At 38.3% G+C, this 23,260-nt stretch overlaps 1 protein-coding gene across 2 annotated transcripts in view; it reads left to right on the top strand.

The window, feature by feature from the left end:
* Positions 1–23,260, top strand: part of CCDC93 (coiled-coil domain containing 93) — a 104,422-nt gene that overhangs the window by 60,321 nt on the left and 20,841 nt on the right. For both annotated transcript variants that reach the window (XM_050916021.1, XM_050916020.1), the window contains 8 exons: positions 2,532–2,648; positions 6,892–6,954; positions 11,786–11,859; positions 13,565–13,646; positions 14,970–15,041; positions 17,023–17,094; positions 17,399–17,507; positions 19,439–19,521. In XM_050916021.1, the coding sequence (XP_050771978.1) occupies positions 2,532–2,648; positions 6,892–6,954; positions 11,786–11,859; positions 13,565–13,646; positions 14,970–15,041; positions 17,023–17,094; positions 17,399–17,507; positions 19,439–19,521 (672 nt within the window). The remainder of the gene's footprint in view (positions 1–2,531; positions 2,649–6,891; positions 6,955–11,785; positions 11,860–13,564; positions 13,647–14,969; positions 15,042–17,022; positions 17,095–17,398; positions 17,508–19,438; positions 19,522–23,260) is intronic.

Here is a 23,260-nt window from a genome sequence, read left to right as displayed (position 1 = left end):
TGTGGTCAAAAAATTAGGTATTGCCATACTTATTGTCCATGAGAGTTTGCAACTTAAGTGCACAGAGCCCATAGAAAGTAGGGTGAGAGAAAAACATTTGTGTTCCACATTTAGTCTTATTGGAGTTTTGTCGCATTAAAGAATTCTGAACAAAGTTCCTTCTGATTAAATAAATTAGGACAATAATTCTTTCCCTAGCAGTATAGATCTGCTCTTTACCTCAGGAAAATCATATGGTTTTTAAATATAGTTGATATTTTTAGTACACTTCTACTTCGATATAACGCTGTCCTTGGGAGCCAAAAAATCTTACAGCATTATAGGTGAAACCATGTTTATATCGAACTTGCTGTGATCCACCAGAGTGCGCAGCCTCGCACCCCCCCTCCAGAGCACTGCTTTACCGTGTTATATCCAAATTCGTGTTATATCGGGTCGCGTTATATCTTGGTAGAGGTGTATCTATGGAGAATGCTTAGGATTTTTCAATTATTCCTCTGCAGGTTCTGGTTTGCATTTCAATTCAATAGTGATATTTTAAAAAAATTGTTTTGTTAGTCATTAACTGTGTGACATCTGCACTTCTTATCGCAGTCCTCGGATCTTAGGCTCCAGCTCAGTCAAGCGACCCCATTAAATTCAATATATTGATATAGAAGAAGTCATTGGGGCTTATGAATGTGCTTAAATGCTTTGCTGAGTTGAGGTCTTAATCACGATGCTTGAACTATTCATTGCATTTCATGGATCATAATACTCTTCCAAAGTTTAATCTACTATTTGTTGATGAACTTTTCCTCATGCATTACTTGTCTATTTGTCTTTCTTTCTGCATAGAAATTAAACCGGTATTTTGGAATGCAGTACATTTACAGTTGGCAAGGGAATGTTATTGGCCAAACTGAGAAAAGTGTCATGTTGAACTGTACTCATCTTTTGTTGTTTCACAGCATTTTCTCATGTAGAAGAAATGTACGATATGTGGCTTTAAGTATGAGTTGTTAGAATGAGATGCCTGAGATTAACCTCTTCTTTCAAAAGAGACAGAAATATATCAAATCACAAAACTGCTTTTCTATGTAAATTATGTAGAAATATGGCCTTTAGAAAAGAAAAAAAAGGCAGGGGGGAAGGAAACTTCCATCTCTGCTTTGTCTAAATTAAGCTGTTAACAGAGACTTGTCTGTGATCTGTTAAGGGCAGATTTCAGAAGCAAGTAGATAACAAAAGGAGTATGGAGTTCTCCCAATAATATTTTACCATATATATAGATATAGATATAATATTTCAGTAGCTACCAAAATAAGGTGGTTATTGGGAATGGTCTATGATAAAGTCCACGTACCTTTGACAGACTTCATAAATTAGCACCTGAATGAGTGGACAGTGGGGTTTTTTTTGCTGATGAAATGTCAAAAGTTAATTGGAATGAGAAGGGAGCCTGAAGTAGATGAAGCAATTAAAAATCTTTGTTGTTATGAAATAGATAAGGGGAGATTTTCAAAGGCACCAATGGTCATTAGATGCATAACACTCAGTGAGGTGCCTAATTGCCATTTTTTGCCTTTGAAAAACTCCCCTTGATCTATTGATATACTCTCCCATAATAAATAATACTGCTGGTAAAGAATTTTTCAGTCAATCTATCTTAGTCTATAGGCAGCAGGAATCTGGATCCAAGTTGCTATAGTCTTTATCTCTGTAGAAGACTATTGGAAATACAGTCTCAATTGAGTAAATAACCACGGCTCTAGATTCACAGGAATGGCTGTGAGAAGAAAATTAACTGATCGAGGATGTGGTTTCAATATAGGGATAAGCCTGAACCAGTATTCCAAATCAGAACATCCTAAAGCTTGTCTGTTCATCTTCAGGATCAAACACTGAGGCTTTGGGACCATATCTGCTTCAAAATAGGGTGCATAAAGCAAGACTACATTGGGAAACTATCCCATTCCTAACAGTGAGAGCTGTTTGAAAATTGTTCCCATTTTTTTCCCTGCATCTTTTTTACAGACTTTTGTTTCAGCCACACCACCCTTGAACTGCTGTTAAGAACAGTTGTACTGCTGTAACAGGCTCGTCCCTTTACAGTATACTGCAAATGTTAATACAGCTTAACAGAAGAGATGTTGTTTTAGCTCATTACTATAGAATACTGTAGTGTTTTAGAAGGGCTTTTCAAGAAGACTTAATCCACTTTCTTCCAACTCTTAAAATATGTGCACATCCCTGCATCTATTATATAATTCATCTGTACAGTTGCCTGCTGACCTCAGTGGAAGCCACATGCAATGATGAAGCCAGCATAGTGGGAGTAAATTACCCCGCATCTGCTTGCTGTGGGGTTCTTACACTTTCCTATGAGGTAGCTGGTGTTGGTTACTCTTAGAGACAGAATACTGGACTAGATGGACCATAATTCCTATCCACTGTGTCTGTTCCTGTGTTCCTATGTCCCTGTAAAGCAAATACTGGCTATGTGCAATTCAACCCTCTATGTTTTGTTGACTACTTTTATTTATTTTCAGCAATCTGAGCTTTCTTCTGAGGAGCGTCCAGAAAGACTCGGAGCTGCCCAGCAGCACCAAAGGAAAGTGGCATCACTAAGCAAGCAAATTTCGCAGAAAACCAAACTTTTGGAAGAGGTAGGTTTGTGTGAGTAACAAACAAAAAGCGTCGGTAAATGTATTTGACCACAGTGCTTTTGCCATTCAGCAGATATTTGAAAACTACACTCTGTACCAGTAACGTGTGTAATGCTGAACATTAGTTTAAGTAACTTTTAATGTCTGTCTTGCACATTTTTTACTAAGACAATTATGTGACTATTATGCTAAAGAATAGGATACTCTTGTGAATGTGATGCTGCGTACAAAAGTTCCTTTCATATCTAAATTGCAAACCTCTAAAAGAAATACTTTCCAGTTCTTTTTTTCTCCGCCTCCGCTGTTGGAGTGTGATGTTTGAAATGGTGACAAACCAGTATGTTCACGTAGTAGTTGTAATGGTCATTCAGAGATGCTTGGTGAATGCTCAGCTTCTCGTGTGTCTACTTTTCCCAGTCCACATCTGTACACTCATGTAAGGGTCATCCACAGTCTGGCTCAGTAAAATCTCATGGTTGCTTGTTGTTCATCTTGAAGACCCTTGTGTAGGGAATTCAGCATTTTTTTTATGGGTAAATCTATGGTAAAGTTATCAATGGAGCATAGTTTTTTGAACGTAGCTCAGTTATCTGAATCTGACATTAAACAAACACAAGGTTAGGACTAAGTTATGGAATGAAACCCATACATGTGTATATGTATGCATTGACAATTTGAAGTATTAATTACATTTATCTTAAATTAAATTTACATTTTTCCTGCTTCCTACTATCCCCTTCCCAACCAAAAAAAAGTTAGATTTAAGCTTTTTGGCTAACTTACAAATTTTTGTAAAGAAAGTTGGGTTATTTTACTTAAACTTTAATATGACAGCTAATTAAAAATGCTAGTAAACGTTAGATTTGATCTCATAATGGAACTGGATTAATTACTTTTTCTGTCAAAGCTAATGCAATTCCACATCTTTGTTGCCTTCTGGCCTACCCTATCTGTCATAAACTGTTAGCACTTTAATAGATATCCCAGTTTATTTAAAACTAGCACTGTATCTCCACTATAAAAGTCCTATCATTTATTTTCATCATACTTTCTGGATATTCTTATGCTATTCTAACATTTAATGGATCAAGTGTGTCTGTGATATGTGGGTTTTGTCTGTCTTTTTGTGTGTATAATTCATATTGTAGCATGAAAAAGCCATTAATTTTGTCTGTACTTTGTTCTCAAAGTAGGGAAAACCAAACAGATGAAATGCTTTTAAAGCGTGTAGCAAAATGTGAGTGTTATATCAATAATAAGTAGTGTGAATATAGTATTACTAACCTCCAAGGCTCAAAATTCAAAAGTAAGGCCCAAAAAATCATGAGATCTTAACCAAAAAAAAAATTGCCATCAGGATACACTCACTTCGAGTTTTTCTTCTCCAAAAATATGAGCTAGAAACTTCCTCTTTTTTACTTTATTTTTTTTTAGAAAGAAAACTCAGATTCTCATGCAATCTCTTGATCCCAGATGGAGCTTTAAGTAATACACCAAAAATCATGACTGCTATCAACAGTGTGTATGTAATGCATATTCTTCAGTGTGCCTTACAAACAACCAATCCTCATGGATCAAGTAAATAAATACCCTGGGTCTCCAGAATGAGGTCAAGGCAGAAGGACGTGAGGCAGACAGGCGTTTTTGTACTCAGGCATGGAGGGAATGTGTCCTCCAGTGTTAGAACTCAATGGATCCTTGCTGCCAGTCATGTGCTAAAGCTATTTGATTGTGCCACAGTGTGTTGAACATACATGAACATATCAGCTTGTGGTACACTTGCTTCCACTGACCCACATGCATGCAAAATGAAGAGTGAGATAAGGAGAGCTGCAGTTTCAAAGGCAGAGAGAGATCAGAACACCAGGCCCCTTGCCCTAACCTGTGGATTAGGGGAGAGGATCATCTCAAGCTGATTTTTGTGGAGGCAAGGGGAAAGGATGAGTCATGTGCTCCAGCATAAGTTGAAGTGGTCTTGGGACTTCTCTAACCTACTTCTGCTGACACTGGCCCAAGACGCTGTGTGACTGCTGGAGCACACTATGCTCTAGCCCTGCTGCTTCTCTGCCCTCTCTCTTCTAGGTATAGCTGAGCAGAGGGGAAGCTGCCACAGGTGCTGGATCTGTGCCAGCTGTGCACACCCTATGCTAAGGGAATTCTCAGCTGGATAGATTTGGTAGCTTTTCAGCCACTGTGCTGTGCCAGTGGCACATGGACTGGAAAGCAGGAGAGTCTGGCCCTGTATTTTTCTTCTCCCTCCTCCTGCCCTTTAAAAAAATTTAATTAACAAAAAAAAAATATATGTTTGTGTTAAATGTGTGTCTGTCACTTGTTCCTGTGCCAGTAAGCATAAGTACAGTATTCAGAAGAATCCTACTGGAACAGATGGTCCATTTCTTCCACAGTACTAAATGCTTGTGAGCATTGGACCAGTAGTACAAAAATAGTTCCTTCATCTGGTGTATATTAAATGTGTTGACTTTTCTCTCTTTACTTTCGTTTCTGAACCGTTCCCCTGGTTGTGTGAAAGTCCTACACAAACAACAACAGGGAAGAGGAAAAACCATTTTAAAAAATATGAAAATGTGCTTGTGAAACAAGTAATGCCACTTTGCAGAACTTTATCTCCCTAATGTTACGCTTTTGCATAGTATTGAGTAATACTATTGACTCTCTAGTTTGTAAGAGAGTTTCCTTTATAAGCCCAAATATAGTCCCTTCTTTAACTTTACAGTAAAACTCCTTTTCTTAATTTTTTTGTTACCTATGGCCAGAGGAGAATTTTTTTTTTTTCTTTGGGAGGTTTGAGTGGGAAGAGGGTTTAAAGTTAATTGGTTGCAGTGTTTTTGAGAGATGGTTTTTAGGTTTCAAGTTTTTGAAGTCTTAGATCCCAATACTGCAGTAAGCCTGGTTCATAGATCAAAAACTGCTTAGTTTAAAAAATATGTAAATTTTGTTTTATATGTTAATCCTTAGTGAGAACTGGCAAACATGATTAAAGGTTAAATTCTAATTTTTGGAGTTTTTGGAACTCTTAATTCTAAATCCTCAGGAACACCATGAAAGACTTCGCTAATGTGCGGGGAGGGATAGCTCTGTGGTTTGAGCATTGGTCTGCTAAACCCAGGGTTGTGAATTCAATCCTTGAGTGGGCCATTTAGGGATTTTGGGATTGGTCCTGCTTTGAGCAAGGGGTTGGACTAGATGATCTCCTGAGGTCCCTTCCAATCCTAATAATCTATGATTCTATTATAAATTCTATATGAAGTCTTGCAACAAATAGATCACATAGTTGTGGATCTACACACTCCATTAACTCAACTTGTAATTTTTGCATTATTTGTCCTCCCATCTTCTGACCCCAATTCCATTTCTGCTGTCATTATTTGTAGTGTTTTGTGTAAACAGAAATTTTATGTAACAGTTTTTTTTTGTTTTGTTTTTTAAAGGTATTTGAGCACCTAACTCCCATTGAAATCAGTGGGACTTAGGCATCTGAATTCCTCTAAAAAACTGGGTCTAAAGTCAAGGGCCTTATTATTATTTACCTGTAAAGTACTATGTCTCTGTTTCATATGTTATCAGAGGAGCCTGTAAATTCTGTGTGACAAGGTGAAATAGTCAGTTTTCCTTGCTGCTGTCATCTTAGACTTTTTGTCATATGTTTACTGTTAACAATGACATAATAGGTTGATGCATATTAAGAAAATACCCTGTTGCTGCTAAAATCTTCTTTACTTCTGACTGTTACTTGAAAAAAATCCGTGACAATGATCAGAACAATAATGTACAGCACAGTGTCTCCCAAATGTACCAGATTGTCTGGAAGAGTAGAGGTATCTTGTTAACATGGCCCTCGTTCCAGTCTAGCTGTGAAATATAAGGTAACTGGTCTAGATTATGGTTAAAACCTCTTTGGAGTTCCACAGCACAAAGATTCCATCTCGCAAGTCACCAGTCCATTGACAATTGTTTGTTCTAAGGCTAATGCCTCTGGAGAGTTCATCAGTAAACGTCTGACATGTTTGTTGGAATTTTTCAGCCAAAATTCATGTAATGGAATGTACACTAAGAATCTGACAGGGAAAGACTGTGATTCTGACAGCTTTCCTATTGTGTAGAAGACAACCATTGAGAACCTCCAATGTAACAAATAATTCAATAACTCAAATATTGCCATTGTCCATTACAGGTGTAATTAGTGTGAATGTGGAATCAAACTCTTCTTTTTCTTTGATAATAGTTGCAAGCTAAATGTGCTGACCTGCAAGCAGGCTGTAGTGAAGCAAAGAAGACATTAACTGAGGTAATCTTTTTCTTCGTCTTCTGTAAAATGTAACATTTCTTCGGTTTCCCTCTTCAGGGAACATATCATGCATATAGAAGGATGAAAAGAACAAATTAAGAATGTGTGCATTTGTGATAGTAGTGGTAATATCAAACTATAACACTGCTTTTCTCATCCTTTGTTTTATGAAGTTAACATGTAATATTAGACGCAAGTTGTATTTCTTTGAAACTGGTGTTGGCCAGCTAGATCCCTACTTTTTTATTGCTCCATAGACAAAATATACATGAAAGGTGGGATTTTGAAAAGCTTCCAGCATTGGCCTAACTGTTCCCACTGAGAAATATTTTGAAAATCAAATGAGTCCTAATAGTATAAAGGGGATTTTTTTTTCCTGATCATATTTGGGACACTGAGGAGAGTACTTCTGGTGGAGTGTGAAGTGGGACCAGGATATAGGCAGAATGTACAGAAACTACTGGAGTTGTGGCTGATGAAACTAACTCATCTCATTCTATTGAAACTGTGGGTGTAGCTAATTTGCTGATGCCAGTCTATTGGTTCTCTCCATGATTTTGGGGAGATAAAACAGTGGATGGTCATAAATTCAGGTGAGATTGTAATCTCTCAGTTCCATCAAAAATAAATACGTTATTTTTTTAAAAATTAATTTTTCTGGGCTGGCTGCCTCTCTGGATTAGTAATAGAATATACAGATTCTTCCATCTCTTGGTCATCATTTTCAATTTTAGCCCAGTTTGGTCAAGACTAAAGATTATTTCCATCTGATAGCTGTTTGATATCTAATTTGACATGCATTCCAAATAAATGGGTAGCCACATCCCCATCCCCAATGGCTAACTCAGTAGTAAAACTAATAATTAAATGGGTAAAGTAATTAACTGTTATCATAGAGATGATTCTTCCCCAGCTGCTTTGAAGCATATTGGTGGAGAGGAAAACTGGTATTTTTGCGGGGTGGTTTTGCAACCAGTGCACTGGATTTGGAATACTTAGATTTGATAGAACTGCTAATACAGGACCATGCTGGCTCAGCTAGGCACTTAATCCAATGCTGTTTAGTCTAAATACTAGAGCTGGTCAGAACATTTTTCAATGAAATTTCATTTTGTCAAAATATACTGTTATGTTGAATCCAGAACGTTTTGATGAAGTTTTCATTGGGGTGGATTTCTTGATTCAGGGGCTCTCTGGTAACCTGAGGCTTTCATCTCTTGACAGCCTACATTCAAAAGGCTTTGGTTTCATTCCCATGTGGAACAAAAACAAATTCTAAAACCTGCCGCAAAATGGTGGTGGTGTCATCCTCTCGACAGCTCTGTAAATAGCATGCAGTTTACTGGGCATAGGTGTTTTGGATAGGATCCCTAAAACAGAGGTCTTGTCTGTTCGTTAAAGATTCCATAGTATGTTCTGTATGATAAATGGCTGGCCCCGTGGCACTGACCGTCCTCCCCGTCATATGTAGGCTAATTGGCTTTCACCCTTGGGATTACTGCTTTTCAGTGCTTTTTCATATAAATAGAAAGAGATATAGATACTATATGAAATATTGTGCCCTTTCGGGACAGAAGATGCTATGCATATATAAGTACTCCTAATCTCATCTGTAGGGACTCCTCCCTCCATGACAGTCAGTGAGTATGTCTGCACTCCACACTAAGCCCAGGTCTGTGGGACTCTGAATCCAAGCCCGTGCTTGAGCATACTGAATTGTACACTTAGGTTTACAGTTGGTGGACCAAGGTGTCTCAGACATGCTGATATGTTCATGCTGCACTACGCAGACCTTCTGATTTGGGTATGCAGCTTGTGCTACATCCACTTTGCAAAGTAATAGTGTTTGGTCCTGAATCTCAGTAGGACTTGGGCTTTGACCCACCTTAGTAGCAGGGTCCTAAAACCTGGTCCTGAGTATTACTGACCTGAGTCTGGGTGATTTCTGTGTGGACATAAAGTGGGGCTCAGGCTCAAAGCTGAGTTAGAACCCAGGCGTCATGTGCAGGGTATACATACCCATTTGACATCTTCTGTGAAAGTTAGATTCACTAATAGGGAGAAGAAAGAGAACTGTTGTCAATAAATCTCTGTAGAAGGTCATTAAATCAGAAGAACAAAAGCAGCAAAGTACAGGATGAGCTATCTGATTTTTAAGATTGACATGCAGTGCTGCTTTAGAAATGGTCACTATTTAACATTTGGCATTTGGCTCTGTAGTTTTGGTTTCATAATCTGGTATATGTTTGCAGTACTATAGAGAGCCTATTCATTTTGTATATAAATCCATACATATCAACATCAGGTTACCAAGGAAATGAACAGAAATGTAATTGCAACACCATATTAAATGTAGGGAACAAAGAGAAATAGTCTGTGATGCCATGGAAACACAGTAAAAATGTGATTAGATGTTAACTGTAAAGTTTTTTTTTAATGTCTTTCCTGAACGTTTCTACACGTAGTTAATTCTGACTTTAAAGTATGGTTACGTTTAAAATGTTAGGAAACTTAGTTTTATTTTGAAGTCTTGGAGCATTGTAGTGACCTAATTGAAGGTCATGATGTCAGAGTAATGAGGTTTTCTATACCACCTGTGACTGTAGTATCAAAGCTAATGGGGTTCATTTCAGTAGAAGAGATTACAGTTTTAGCTAAGGGTTTTGAATATGTAACCAGAAACAGGTTATTGAACTAGGTATGTCACTTGTGTGATTTGATATGTAAGTTTGTGTTCCTTCCTTTTTGCCACTTGTGGAGTACAGAATCTCTAAGTGCACTTGTGTCCTTTTGTTTAACGGTTTGCGTATTTTCAAGACTTCCTAGAATTCAGCTCTTGCTACAATCATTGGTGGTATGCTGCGTCTTTAGGCACTACTGGAATACTACTAATATCCTCATTCTCAGGTTTGAGGGACTCTGGAATATTCACCCTCCCTTAGAGAGCCAGTAGTGATCAACACCTCCCAGCACCTATAGAACCTCAATGAGTGGAAATGGACAGAACTCAATAAGAGGTATTTGTCACTTTCAGACATGGGTCTGGTGCCAACAGTGCAGCCATTAGCATCTGAATCTGAGAAATTATATTCTCAGAGAAAGCCTGAACACTTGCTGTAGCAGAAGATAATTCCACTGTCTATCCATAAAACTGCATCTTGGAATCTTAGGAGTTGTTTACTTTTAACAAAAGCTTTGTGGTTCACTTTTAAGGTTCGTCTCTACTCAAGCTGTTCTTTGAAACTGCGCCACATTTCGTGCATGAATCCCTGCCAGTGCCATGGAGAATCCATCCCTAGTACATCGTCTTTATAGGTTTCCTTGATCTTGAGGCTTTCACCACCTTAGCAGGGACAAAATGATCTTTCTTTATAGTTTGTAAGCCTATTTATGTTGCTAAAACATATAGTGATAAAGATAACATAAGCATAATCTTTTTCCTCTTCAGTTTCTGTTCCCAGGAGAAATAGAACTGTACTGTAAAATTACACAATAGGGGGGAATATGTCCATAAACCATGCATGTAAAATTCATATTAACAGCAGAAAATTTTTAATATTTAACATCCAGTCCATTTGTCTCTCTCATCACTGTACAAGAATGTAGCATATTTACAACTAGATTGTTGTCTTGAAGTACAACTCTTCACACGCACAAGGGGTAGCAAATAAACTGCACCACTCACAAGTAGCCCTGGGAGGTGCTGTGAGTCAGAGAGACCTCTCTAAGGCCTTCTCTAGGTTAGATATTAAAGCTGGCATGTGTACATTGTTGTTAGTTAGTCCATTCTAATTAATACCTTCCAATGCTCTAGTCCAGACCAAGTTGTTGTGCTTCAGCCTGTGCTCAGCTTGGTTGAGCTAAAGCCTTGCCTACTTTCTGAGCTTTAAGCTGATCAGTGTAGTTTGTACCAGTGATCATACATCCCCCTCCTTTCTCTTTGCTACCTGGGGATAGTAGTTTACTGCTGGCCTCTGCTAGCAGCGAAGTACAACTCTCCCACATTGGTTCAACTTCTTGGACCAATAAGAACAGGAAGTGTAGCAAAGACACCCCCCCATTCCTCTGCTCCTCCCTGTCCACACACTGTAAGGAGGGAGTAAGCACATTATTAGCTCTGCTTAGGCCTATGTCCCTGCACTGGAGGTCCAGGCAGCCCATATAGGTATGTAAGGCAGATTCTGGTTCCCCTGTGTAGATATATAGTCTGAGTCACAGTTTTATGCTTAGATGGTGGGCTACGAAAGTTCATTGGAAGAAGAAAGAGCACAGAAGTCTTGAATTAGTCAGTTAGAATATTTCTTTTCTATAACCCCAATCTGATTTTAATTTTAGATAAGTTTTTTTTTTAAACATGATCTGTTGACCTTTCACATTTTGTTCCAAGGCAAGGTTTTTATGACTGACTCATACAGACCTGAAAAAAATGAAATATGACAGTTCTGCTCGTATATAGATAGGTTCCTGAATTAAGAGAGACAGGAGCATTTGGTATAGTCTTGTGCAATGTAGAATTCATTTGTCCATCTTGCTGTGGAACAGAGATTCTACATATTGATTTGGGAGGGCAAGGTAGAGGGCAAGTGCAGTGGTCAGTAAATTCATCATGTTTGCAGTACTCATACCTGGTAAGGGAATTCTGCTAACCTTGGAAAGAAATCTTACTTGTTAATGATGGCTAAGAAATAAAGCCAAAGATTCTAGAAAATTCTCTAAAGCTTTTATTTGGAGAAAGCTCATCTCCTTGGCTTCATTGTGTGGGAAGGCAGAGAAACATGAATCATTCTAGTGTGCAAATGTATTTACACGTTTTATTAATTGCATCCCTTAGGTTAAGAGTTACAGTGATAAATTGGACAAGGAGCTGGCAGCCTTAGAAACGGTGGAATCCCAAGCAGATTCAAGGTATATTTTCTTCATTTATGTGACTTATGATCATTGGAAACTGCTGGCTTTGGCAATGTAGCATTCAGTGCTTATTTCTTATTCAGCCTAAATGTATAATTAACATATAGCTGTGAGGAGTCTGTTTTTAGCTTAGCGGACAGCAGTGTGATGGGACCCTCGGGGTGCAGCCTGGTACTGTGGGACCGCTGTGCCCCCTTATCTCTCTCCAGCTTGGGCCATCTCTCACAGTGCCATGCTAGTGACCAGCACCAAACCACTTCAGGTGCTGTTAGCACTCAGCACAACCGCATGTGGAGGCCTACACCCAGCTAGATTGCATGAATGCTCCCAGAGGCTCTCGTGAATCCCACAGAGAAAGGCGTCAGAGCCAAATCCACCCAGCACTGTACCTCAGGAATATACCATTTTGCACTGCTCAAGATGAGCAGTGCAAATTTAGTCATCTGTTCACCACTTCCATCAATGGAAAGTGGATATACATTAGCTTTTGCAAACCTGAGCAGATTTTCCACACACTTCAGGCAAACTCACTGGTAAAGGTGAATAGTTAAACAGATTTATTGACTACAAAAAGATAGATTTAAGTGATTATAAAAAGTCAGAGTTAGTTACCAAAAGAAAATAAAAGATAAGCGCACAGTCTCAGCTCTCAACCCCCTTAGACTGAGCATCTAAATTAAGCAGTTTTTTCACACCACTGGATATTGCGGTCCTTAATATACAAGTTTGTCCCTTTAAACCTAGGCCAGCCTCCTCTGTTGGAGTCTTCAGTCTTCTTCTGAATGTCTTGGTTGCTTGCAGCATAGGTGGGGGTAGGAGAAAGGCTAAGCATGGGGTCCCTGTGTTCTGTTTTATACTCTGTCCCATGTGCTTGGGGAACACAAGTCCAAGCATATCTGGTGGGCACTGCTGAATCTCCAGGCAAAGTTGAGCAATTCCCCTGGTGTGGGCTCGCCTCATGCAGCTGAGTCATTGAATTGTAATTCCCTTGCTGGACAGTAGCTGTTGATGGGTTGTACTTTGGTTACTTTCCTTGCTGTTGCCACTAGGGAGCTGATATCTGGCTGATTCCCCAACTTACAGCATATTTTAATGACAACCATACCACATGATTCGTAACTTCATATGCATTAATGATATAGAGGAATTTAGAGTGCCACAAGAGGGGGGAGAAGATTTTCTTTTCCAAGGCATAAATAGAAGTTAAGACTCCAGCTCCAATAGAAAGTTAGTAGAAGTAAGAAACTCCTATTTGAGCCTTTAAAATTTCACCCAACATGACCATAATCAGCAATTAAAAATGAAACTCTTCCTTTATTGGAGAAGTTTAGATATGTACTGCAACCAGAGGGGCCCAAGGCCGATTTGACAAGAGGATAAAGCCCTCTATCCATTTCCCCCCCTACTTAAAGCCCATGTCTTGAAAAAACTACACTATGTATCAGATGGGAGACCCTCCCAGAATTTTTTATAGGTAACAGAGAACTGGAAGGAAGCATCATGAAAGCATTATAATCTGTGCAGTACCAAATCTTAATTATTTTCCATGGCACCATAATGATATTTGTTTGTGTTTTTTAGTTTTTAGCTCAGTAGTAGGAAAACTTGTTTAAAATAACCTTGTTCTAATAACTTAATTTTCCTTGTGTGTAAATTGAGAAACTGAAAGAATTAAAGTAGTTTGCTGTGTCTTCTAATTTAGCATATTGCAGAACCTACGAGCACTGGTGGCTATGAACGAAAATCTCAAAAGTCAAGAGCAAGAGTTCAGAGCTCATTGTAGAGTAAGTGTGTCTCTCTGCTTCTCTATCTTGCTACATGAAGATTGATCAAAATTGGTAAATGGAATTGTCCACCTCCACCTGCCCTGTACTAGGTTTGTTTGTTGACATTTACTGGTAATGTCAGATCCATTTTGAATAATGCCAACCCAGTCCATACAGAATTGTGGAGAATCACCTAGATCTGTCACCTAATGTATCTCTGAAACTAGGCTAGACAACCCTGCAGGTCCAGTTCTGGATTAGCCAGAAGTGCTCGCCATTGGTCTTTAGACACCCTTTGCAAGGACACAAAATCAACCACCTATTCATTTGTATCTAAACTGTGGCATCCCTCAAGGTTCTGTCTTGTGTTACATGTCATTCAGCTTGCATAGTACGGAAGAGGCCCCTTAGAAGGATCATTTCTAAATGTAGGTAATAGTGTCATCAGTACGTTGATGCACAGTTACGTGTCGTCTTACTCCATGAACCATGCTACAAATAACACTACTGAAAAGCCTACTCAGTGTTGGGCCTAGCTACACGAGATACCCATCTATCTTATTCACTGAAACAGCTTGGTCTCCTCTTGGACAGCACAGCTAACAGTGCCCAGGACCTACCTCTTGGTCAAGGGCCACTGGCTTTGGAAAACCCACTAGAAGAGAGAAGCCCAAGATCAAGCCTTCCTACTTTCAGAGTATGTTTCAATTTCAGTGCATAATTAATGTGTTTTCTGCTCGGTTCGCTGCTATGGTGATGCACACCCTGGAAATACGATAAAGATCAGAGAGAGAATTGTTTTCCTTCTCTAGTTCCTATTTCAACAACAGCTAAAGAGATTTTGTTTAAACATAACGAAAAAGAAGAAATGTCATCCCTCAGCAGAGACTAAGCATGGAACATTTTAGCCCCAAAGATGAATCATTTGAAAAGTTATGAAAACAGAAGGTTATAATGGAAATAATTTTGTAGCCTTTAACTTGTCTTGGGTGCAGTTGTGCTGGTTGTGTCTACATATGGCAGACCAGTGTCAGAATGCTGGTATTTTAACATTCCTACATTTCTCCAGTCCTGCTTTCCATATTATGTGTTGCTTAAGATGCATCCAAAGTAACTATATATTCCACAAGAAAGAAATATGGCTATTTCTACTTGAAAAACAAGGCATGCAGTTTAACATAATGAAGAACATTTGCCTCCTTTTCCCCTTAGCGCAGAGTGCTATGTAATGTTCCCAGTACATGTACATCATGGAGTACTATCTAATGCAGAAGTTATTAAAATACAGATTTGGGCTTTTTTCCCTTGAAGGTAACTATAATATTTTTGTTGCTTTTAAAGGAAGAGATGGCCCGCCTACAGCAAAACATTGAGAGTTTGAAAGCCGAAGCAGAGGAAAATGGGGAAGAAAAGGTAAACAGCAAATGTCAAAAGGCTAACTTATCATTAGTATTTAAAAATATTCATTGGGTAATTTTCTTCCTTTTTACACCTGTGTTGTATTAAAAAAAAAAATCTACCACCAATTGGAATTTGAGACATACAGCCACCAACCATGCATAACAAATTGACTATCATGCAGGTTACTAGGGTTCAGGAATAGCCTCAGCACTCTTGATCTGCTAACTAGCAAACATTGAAAGAAAATAGATAGATAGATATTGAGGTACCTAGTGTCCCCAATCAAACTAGCTGCTGTACACACATAATGAAGAAAGATAGTCCCACCACAAGGAGCAAATCTAAGTAAAAAAAATAATAAACAAGTGTACACAACAAACAGTGGAGCATGAAATTATAGTGAAACACTTATTAGTTTAACCAGCAACAGTCACCGTGAAACTTTGCTACCATGCATCTTTGCTAGGGTGACGAGACAGCAAATGTGAAAAATCGGGATGGGGGTGTGGGGTAATAGGAGCCCACAAGAAAAAGACCCAAAAATGGGACTGTCCTAAAAAATTGGGACATCTGGTCACCCTAATCTTTACTAATAGGAGGGCAGGGAGTTATAGTGGAAAAAAGTGGAGGCTCGGGTTTAGTTATTTTGTATACCTTGAGATGACTAGAGTGGCCTTTATACGCTTCTTCCAGAATCGAGTGGGTGGCAGCTCACATAACTTTATCCTCCACCTCCAGAACACAACATGCATGGAGAGGAATTGAGACTTTAGACTTCTAGGTTAAAGTTCCACATGAAAGATCTGATTTGGAAATCCACAAAAGCAGGGAAATGCAGAACAAATACCAGCCTTCACCAAATTTCTCTCTGTAATGTCGCTTATTCAATGAAATTAAAGTAAATGGTTTAAGGAGATGAGAACAGAATGATCTTAAATGGCTGGTGCGTGTGCTGTACCTCAATATTGCAGAAGATATTAAAAATTAACAGAAAAGAAATGCTTTATAACTAGTCATTTAGGATTCGAAACAGTTTAAGAACAAAAAACTTCCCCTGTCTACCCCACCCAAAGCCTGAACAAACCCTTGTGTGTGGTTTGCAGCAACTGGTGCTGTGAGAGCACTAGAGTGGAGTGAGACGAGGGAGGGAGAATAAAGAGGATCTTATGCATGGATAATATAGGGCTAACATGGCATGGGGGAATCTTGTACAGGCCCTGTGCCAGTGGGTGAATTGCACCTAGATATGATTGATTGATGTAGCTATCATTGTTACGATTATTGGTGTCATGGTCACTATTTATTGTGGTGATGGTGGTGATCACTGCTTAAGTGCCTACTTGTGCACTTGGTACCGTACAGGCCCTAGATAGTCCCTGGCCTACAAAGCCGAAAGATGAACAGAAACCTAAGGACAACACAATGGGAGAATCAAAGGAAGATGGTGATAACTTGGAGCCCCCATCCTGTATAGAATAATGCATGTGCTTCACTTAACACAGATGAGTAGTCTCATAGAAGTCCTTGATCACAAATGTATTGATGTCAATGGACTTATTCCAGTTTTACACTTGTAGTAACTGAGAATATAATCTGATTTACAACTTTTATGTTTTAATTGCATGTTACTGTACTTAGCAATTGTCTCTTTGGAGGTGGTGTTCTCAGTGAAAAGGCTACTTAGCAATCTCAAATCTCTCTCTCTCTCTCTCTCTCTCTCAGGCCTAAAAGCTAGTAAAATATGCAGTTATTGATGTAGTGTAAATGACATTCAGAACTTAAATTTTTTCATTCAGCTTCATTGACCCGCTCTCCTTAAAATAATATAAAAATGTTGGCAATATTTTGGATATCCTTAAAGGTGAACAAAATAAAGAATTCAATCTGTGTTTTTTATAATTGCTGACCAAAAGCCTCTCTTTTTTAAGACAATGCTTAAATTCTGTTGGTTTGCCTGTTAATCAGAGATTATCTTTGGTTTCTCAAATTTTAGGAACCTAATAAGATTATAGACCAGCAATACAAAACTGAAAAAGATAAGCTTCAAAAGATCAGACTATTACTGGTGAGTACAAAGTGATTTTCTGTTTGTTTTTGGCAAACTTACTAGAGCAGAATTTTTGAAGTTTTCTTAGCTAAGCACTTAAATGTATTTCTGTAAATTTCTTCAACATTTGTAAGTGTAAGCAAGTACCTTTTATAATTGGTGTAATGAAATAAATTTTGAGGCTTAACAAAACTTACTGGATATATTAACTCTCCTTTGTGCAGGTATTTTTTATTAGCTTATTTAGCAGGTTATTTCTGAATCTTGCTATCTTTTATCCATTTAAAATGATCCATTTTTTTTCTCTCTACCTTTCACTCAGGCCCGAAGAAATAGAGAGATAGCTATTTTACAACGCAAGATTGATGAGGTACCCAGCAGAGCGGAGTTAACTCAGTATCAGAAGAGATTTATCGAACTTTATGGTCAGGGTACGTATATCAAAGAGAAATGTACTCCTGAAGGCTAACCAGTGAAAGGAGCATAATCACATTATAGGCTTATGGTGCATGACAACAGCACCTGCTAATTCTGTTCTATTTAAGGGTCATTGGACATTCACATTGTATACCCCTCCTTTTCAAGGTTTTAAAAACTGGCTATAAAAATTCCCTTGAGGCTGAAACTTGATGCACATGATCTCTGGAGTAATTGTTCTTTTGTTTGCAGTAGGTTCAGACTCTTGCATCAATGATTAGAAAGCCCTTAATCCACCGTTTACAGGGAAAGTGTCTACATCTAACTCATGTTTCATTAATCACAGTTAACATTGGTTTACCATTTTTGTATGACCTGTGTGTGTTTTCTTTATAAGTATGTGGTTCTGACAAACGTCAAGAAATCTGTAGTTAAGGCTGGCTCTCTTAAACACCTCATGTCCCATTTATTGCTGCAGGTTAGAGGAGTTAAAACAGAAAATTGTCAGGTTTTACAAATGTGCTGCAATATCTGGGCAGAAGAGGAGTGTGAACCTTGTCTCTCAATTTCTTCCCTACCAAGCTTTAATTCAGATATTATGGCCCAAATTTTTAGAAGTACGTGTGCCCCCAGATAATAAAATTAGGCATGCAAATTGACCATTCTGTTCATATGCATCTAAATGTATTCCTGTAATCATGATGTCAGGAAAGGAGGAATGCATACTATGCATCTGTTGGTATATATATACTATATGTACTTTGTGTGTGTGTGTGTTGTATATACAGCTGTGAACAGTGCATAGTCAGACGTATACACAGAGTAGATGTTACACACATACAAACTATTTTAAAAGAACATTAAAGTTTCTTTGTCAAGAACCCAAAAATTAGGAAATGCCGCAATTAAGGTTGCCCGTGCAATTTTAATTGGTTCGCTTGTGCATATGCAGTGTAATAGTCTTTAATTACGTGATCACATACTCTTGTTTGTTTGTTTTTTTTTTTTGTTTGCACAGCAACCCAGCCTCATTCAGTGCACAGAATGGAAAAGGCTCATTTAGTTAGCAGCTATTCAATATTTTGTTTTCGCTTCATTGTTCAGTGTGTGGCCCCAGGACCTATTTGCTGCACACTATTCAAATCCTGCTCTATAGACAGAGACTATTAATTTCCTTATGGGATTTTCAAGGGTGCTCATCTTTGTGGTATCTGAGAGCTTGACAAATATTCATGAATTTATTTTCACAACAACCCTGTGAAATGAGAAGGTATTATCCCTGTTTTACGGATGGGTGCTGAGGCACAGAGATATTAGAGTCAGAAGTATCCACTAATTTTGGGTGCACAATTTGAGACCCCCAAAATCTGAATTGTCAGAATGCATGTCATTCTATAGTACAAAATATGTTCAAATCTGGGCTGGAGCATGATCATTGTGGATGGAATCTTTGGGGAATTAAGCTGTGAAGTTCACTAAATGGTCAGAGGGTTCTCTTCATGCACAGTATGAGTGCATACAGGGAATTAGTGTGGAATAGATAGTGTGTCTTAAATTCACATCCTAACTTACTGCACATTAACTTCCCCATGTAGACAAGTTCTTTGTCTTCTTAAAACAGCTAATCAGGCTGAATGCTGTACCCCTTCAGCACTAGCATTAATTCCAACTCCTCCCAATCCTTTTTTGAGAATATTATAAAAAAGGCTGTTCAGTTCTGCACTCTGATTTTCATGAAATCCCATGATACAACAGTATTTGGGTTGTTAGTGCTGTAGGGGAATACTGAAATGCAGAAAGACCGTTGCACTGAGGATTTAAAAATTTCATGAAAACATTTGTGTTAATACGAGGTTATGTAAACAATAATAAATCCCTCTAAACATATTGGAGGGGGCAGTGCCTCCTATGCTCTTTCATTGCTCTGTTTTTCTTTTGCTTTTAGTGTCAGCAACTCACAAAGAAACCAAGCAGTTCTTTACTCTCTATAATACATTGGATGATAAGAAGATATATTTGGAAAAAGAGGTAAGAATGTGTTTTTAAATGTTTAGCCCATGATAGGAAAATAGGATACTGCTGAGTTTCTGTGTAATAGACACTGGACTAGGCCTTATCTATGCAAGGTACAGGTAATTATTGCAAAAGGTCAGAACTGAGAAGAAATTGACTTGGGTCTAAAACTCTGTTTACAGAATGTTTGTGGAAATCTTTGGTTTAATTCTGTTAGGAAAATTTCTGCTTATGTATTTTGTGTGCATATGTGTGTATTGTTTTTAATAGAAGGGCCAACACCAGAAACAGATATCTGAATTTTTCAATTTAGGCTCAAAAGGTGAATAAAATTAGTATTCTGACACGCACCACTTACATTTTGGCCTCACAAAATTGGATTAACCTGAGAGTTAGCTATCCAGGGTCTGCATTAGTTTAGGGACCAGTGCTACAGCCAGTGACTTCAGTTACCAAAGTAAATTGACATCAGTGGCAACAAGGTCAGGTTCTTAGGGTCTGATTCTGTTCCCCTTGAATTCAGTGACAGAACCTTCATTGACTTCAAGGGGGCAGGACCAAGCCCTTACTTACCATGAAAACAGGCTCTTCTTTGAAGAGTTCTTCTGCTCCTGCCTATTTCACCTCCTTCCCCCATCCAGAAGTTAAAGCCAAATTCCTCTCTAGGGTACCACACAATTGAAGTCAGTGGACTTACACCAACAATGAATTTTACCCTTCTGTGATGTTATGGATAGACTAGACTTCAGTGAGGACTGGAGGAATAAGCAGGAGCAGCAAATACATTTCTGATAAAGATTTTGACTCCACATGACTGTTTTTTCATAATAAAGGATTTACTGGCATTTCAGAGTTTGTAAAATATCAGCAATGCTTTACTGGTTACTTTTAAGTAACAGAAGATGCTTTGGTGTAATGAATCCAACATCAGTAAATAGAACAACATCTTAATCAGTAAAGATTGTTTTAACAGTTCACATGGGTTTTTGTAAACAGTTCTAATGATGTTATGGTCAGATGAAAATATACATTTCTTTCCTCAGTAAAATACATGATAGCACAATAAGAATTGCATTAGCTGGTAAAAGTAGAGTCTGACTGCATGCTTCTCATTGTATTTTAATAAAACAAGAACAGAACATTGTTTAAACACCTTTACAAAGGCAGCCATTAATTGCTTTGAGTACTAGATGGTACCTATACAGTACCATTAAGTGAGCACAGTCTCTGCCCTCTAAGAGTAGGGGGGCATAGACAGCTGCAATCTAAAAATCCATCATCTTTTTCCTGAATAGTAGATTCTGACAAATATACTAGATATGAGTATTTGAATCAGGTGAGAGAATCAGGGAATTCAGTTTCCCTTTGAGGAAACAGTTGATTCTGGCAGGCTTTTGCTATGAAAACCATCTGAATAAAAAGTCAAGAACTCAGATATATGTGTATGTGTATATTATGCATGTAACATGTTCCAAAATGCAAGACCTGTTTTGTCCTTTCACAGTTCCTTTTAGTTAGTGTACAGTGACCTAAGACCTGCCCATGACAGCCCTGGAAAGTTACTCAGTAGGAAAGAATGAGTTATCAGTTAGTAATGGACAAGTGTCTAAAGGTCTGGAAGTTTTGGTTTCTGATAAGCATCCAAAGTTCAGAAGTGAAATCATCATTCTGTTGAAGTCAGTAGCAAAACTCATTGACTTCAGTAGGGCCAGGATTTTGCTATATGCAAAATTCATCAAGCCTTATCAACACTTCCTTGAACTGGCAATCTTGCAAGACCTGGGTCCATGGCTACACTGGTGCTTTACAGTGCTGCAACTTTCTCCCTCAGGGGTATGAAAAAACACTCCCCTGAGCGCTGCAAGATACAGTGTTGTAAAGCGCCAGTGTAAACAGTGCCGCAGCGCTGGGAGCGCGGCTCCCAGTGCTGCAAGCTAAACCCCATGAGGATGTGGAGTACGTGCAGCGCTGAGAGAGCTCTCTCCTATACTCACACTTCAAAGCGCTAAGTTTCGAGTGTAGCCATACCCTGGGCTTTACACAGATTTACTGAAGTTCTTTGTTTCAGTCAGTGTGGGGAAAGCCACCAAAACAACCTTCTGATGGTGCTACAATGAATTAAGACTCTCTACACATTTACCTTTGTTTAAGAGATAGCTGCTGTACTGCAGCTATGCCCTGCCCATGGCACTATGAAGAGTGTTCTGTTGTAATGCAAATATTGTAGCTTAGATTCTGACATTGGAATAACTTCTGTGAAGTTCCAGTTCAGCAGAGCACATAAGAAAGTAGCCTAAATACTGTGCTGAATCAAGTAATACAGCTGAGAATGTTTGTTTGTTTTGTTTGTTTGTTTGTTTTGTTTTCTTTTTTTAATTAGGCCAATGATAATCAAAATAGGACATCCTGCTGTTTTCTAACTTACCTGTATTGATAATTAGGACATGATCTAGGAATGTCATTTTATGGAAGATATCTACAGTGCCTTTATCATTAAATATTTTTCTGTTCTTCTCAAATGTATTCAACATGTCATTTATATCAGATCAGCAAGACAAAATTATCACTGTAGCATAGATGTAGCTTACCTCTTGGTCTGATAAAATTGTCATTAATGTTTTGTCTTCCTCAAAAGCTTTTAAAAATTATCTCCTGGTGAGATCTGATGCTGAATTTTACTAGACAAAGAATTGAGTCAGCTGTAATATATTCAGGTTTACAATTAAATCTGTTTATATATTACATGTGGACTTTATCAGCAAAACATCTGAAGATAGATCCCATGATATGAGAATTCTGAGACTAAATCTCTCACAGTTAGCACTAATCTGTGTAAAGGGGGTCGGGGGAGAGAGGGAAATAATATTACACCAATAATGCTGGGCTATAAATATTTATCTAATAAATTCTAGAAAGATATTACCAGATGCCTTGCTTTATCTGTTTGCATTATATCCATTTTATTTGCCAGAATGATTATTGTGTTGTGCACTATTGCAAATGAACAGTCAATTTGCAGATCACATATTCTTTATTTTGCATGGCACATTAAGTAGCAACTATGGAACTCATGATATTGCTTTAATGTCTTCTGTGAATTAGCCTTTACTACAGATTTTTATAACATTTACTGAGGGTACAGGCGTACAAACTAATCTCTTTTCACTGATTGCTTCTGAAATAGAAATGAACTTATTAAAGACAGAGGTGACAGATTTTAGACCAGAAGTGCTTGATTGTTAAATAATATCTATCAAGTGTCTTTTCTTTTGTAAATATATTGAAAAGAAACCTGGAGTAGTTTTGCCCAAAGTAACTCAATACTTAAGTACAAACTGTGAGAAGAGTTTTACTTTTACCTAACTGTATACTTATGAATGCAATTTAAAAAGGCAGCCATAACATACATCAAAGGTTTCCAGTGGATTATGCTAATCTCAAGAGATGTCTGAGTGGTTTTTGATGTCAAGAATGTACGATATGGTTTCAGTTTTCTTATTGATTTAACTGTAGAAAAAAAGCTTCAGTGAACAAATATTTTGTATTAGTATCATATAAACTCATGGGTGGCCAACCTGAGCCTGAGAAGGATCCAGAATTTACCAATGTACATTGCCAAAGAGCAGCCCCGCCATCCGCGCTCTCCCTCCCTCCCCCCCATGCCTCCTGCTACCACAATCAGCTGTTTCACAGTGCAGGAGGCTCTGGCGGGGAAAGGGGGAAGAGTGATGGCACGGCAGGCCCGGGAGAAGGG

The sequence above is a fragment of the Gopherus flavomarginatus genome, chromosome 10 (genome assembly GCF_025201925.1).
Source record: "Gopherus flavomarginatus isolate rGopFla2 chromosome 10, rGopFla2.mat.asm, whole genome shotgun sequence".
Lineage (NCBI taxonomy): Eukaryota > Metazoa > Chordata > Testudines > Testudinidae > Gopherus > Gopherus flavomarginatus.
Note: the sequence above shows the minus strand (reverse complement) of the source record. Positions and strands in the feature narration are given on the sequence as shown.